The following is a 1,311-nucleotide window of genomic DNA, read 5'->3' on the forward strand; positions in this document are numbered from 1 at the left end:
CCCGCCTGCCCTCCCTGCTCTGCTCCTCCTCCAGCAGCCAGAGATCCCTCGCAGCTGGAGATCCCCCGCAGCTGGAGATCCCAGTGCCTGCCCTGTGCCCCCCCGGGCTGCTCCAGCACCCCCAGGGACCTCATAGTGCCCCCATCCCTTCCCAGTCTTTCTCTTGGGGGTCCCAACCCTGCAAGGACTTACCCCAACCCGGCCAAACTCGCATGCCAAGTCCAGGGGTGTCTTCCCCGAATTGTCCATGATGCAGGGGTTGGACTGGTGCTGCAGGAGCATCTCTGACTGCGGACGAGTGAGACCCCAGCTCTGTCAGGGCAGGGGCAGGGAGGGCGGCACGGCCCCCCTGCCACCGCCACACTCCGCCGCCGGCCCCACCATACCACGTCGTAGTGCCCGTGCTGTGCCGCCAGGTGCAGGGGGATCTGGCCCTCGTCCGATGGGATGTTGACAGAGGAACCCGCTTTCAGCACCATTTTCATGGGCTCCTTCTTGCCTTGCCCAGCCGCATAGTGCAGGGGCCGCTTGCCTGCGGGCGGGCACGCCGTGAGCCCCTCGGGCATGCCAACATGCCCGGCCAGAGCCTGCAGAGGGGCAGGTAGCCACGGCCAGGGCCCAGAGACTCACCTTTGTTGTCCTTGATGTCCACTGCAGCCTGCGCCTCCAGCAGCAGCGAGATGAGCTCCGTGTTGCCGTTGAGCGCCGCATGGTGCAGAGCCGAGAACCTGGGGACCGGCGGGGCCCAGAGACTCACCTTTGTTGTCCTTGATTTCCCCTGCAGCCTGCGCCTCCAGCAGCAGCGAGATGAGCTCCGTGTTGCCGTTGAGCGCCGCATGGTGCAGAGCCGAGAACCTGGGGACCGGCGGTGGTGTCAGGGGTCGCGTGTCCCTGTCCCCTCCACAGCCCCGCCAGCCCCTACCCCTTAACACGGCCTCGAGCCTGCACTGCCCGCAGCCCCCCACGTGCACGCATCCCCGAGCTCCCCAGGCACCCCCACCTCTGCATCCCGCCGTGGGCACCCGGAGAAAGAGCTGATGCAGGACCGGCTGCAGCCAAGCCAGGAGTCAAGCAGGAGCCAGCCACATCCTGGAGCGCAACAAGGGCCAGAAGGTTGGACATGCTGGGGCAGATGTGGGTTTGCTCTCCAGCCCATCACTTTATTTAGCTTCGCCTGGGGTGTAGCGGCCACAGGACAGACCCCCCCAAGCCGCACAGTGGGACGCAGGGCTGGGGATGCCGCAGGGCTGGGGATGCCGCAGGGTGGGAGAAGGGGCTGGCAGGTCTGGCAGGGGATGCTGCAGCAAGACG

At 66.7% G+C, this 1,311-nt stretch overlaps 1 protein-coding gene across 1 annotated transcript in view; it reads right to left on the reverse strand.

Moving 5' to 3' along the window:
- CASKIN1 (CASK interacting protein 1) overlaps window positions 1-1,311 on the reverse strand; it is a 30,288-nt gene that overhangs the window by 14,936 nt on the left and 14,041 nt on the right. The window contains 3 exon segments of the mRNA XM_035903544.1: window positions 193-288; window positions 387-532; window positions 631-728. Of these exon segments, the coding sequence (XP_035759437.1) occupies window positions 193-288; window positions 387-532; window positions 631-728 (340 nt within the window).

This window comes from Egretta garzetta, unplaced genomic scaffold (assembly GCF_000687185.1).
Source record: "Egretta garzetta isolate BGI_Z169 unplaced genomic scaffold, ASM68718v1 scaffold71, whole genome shotgun sequence".
Lineage (NCBI taxonomy): Eukaryota > Metazoa > Chordata > Aves > Pelecaniformes > Ardeidae > Egretta > Egretta garzetta.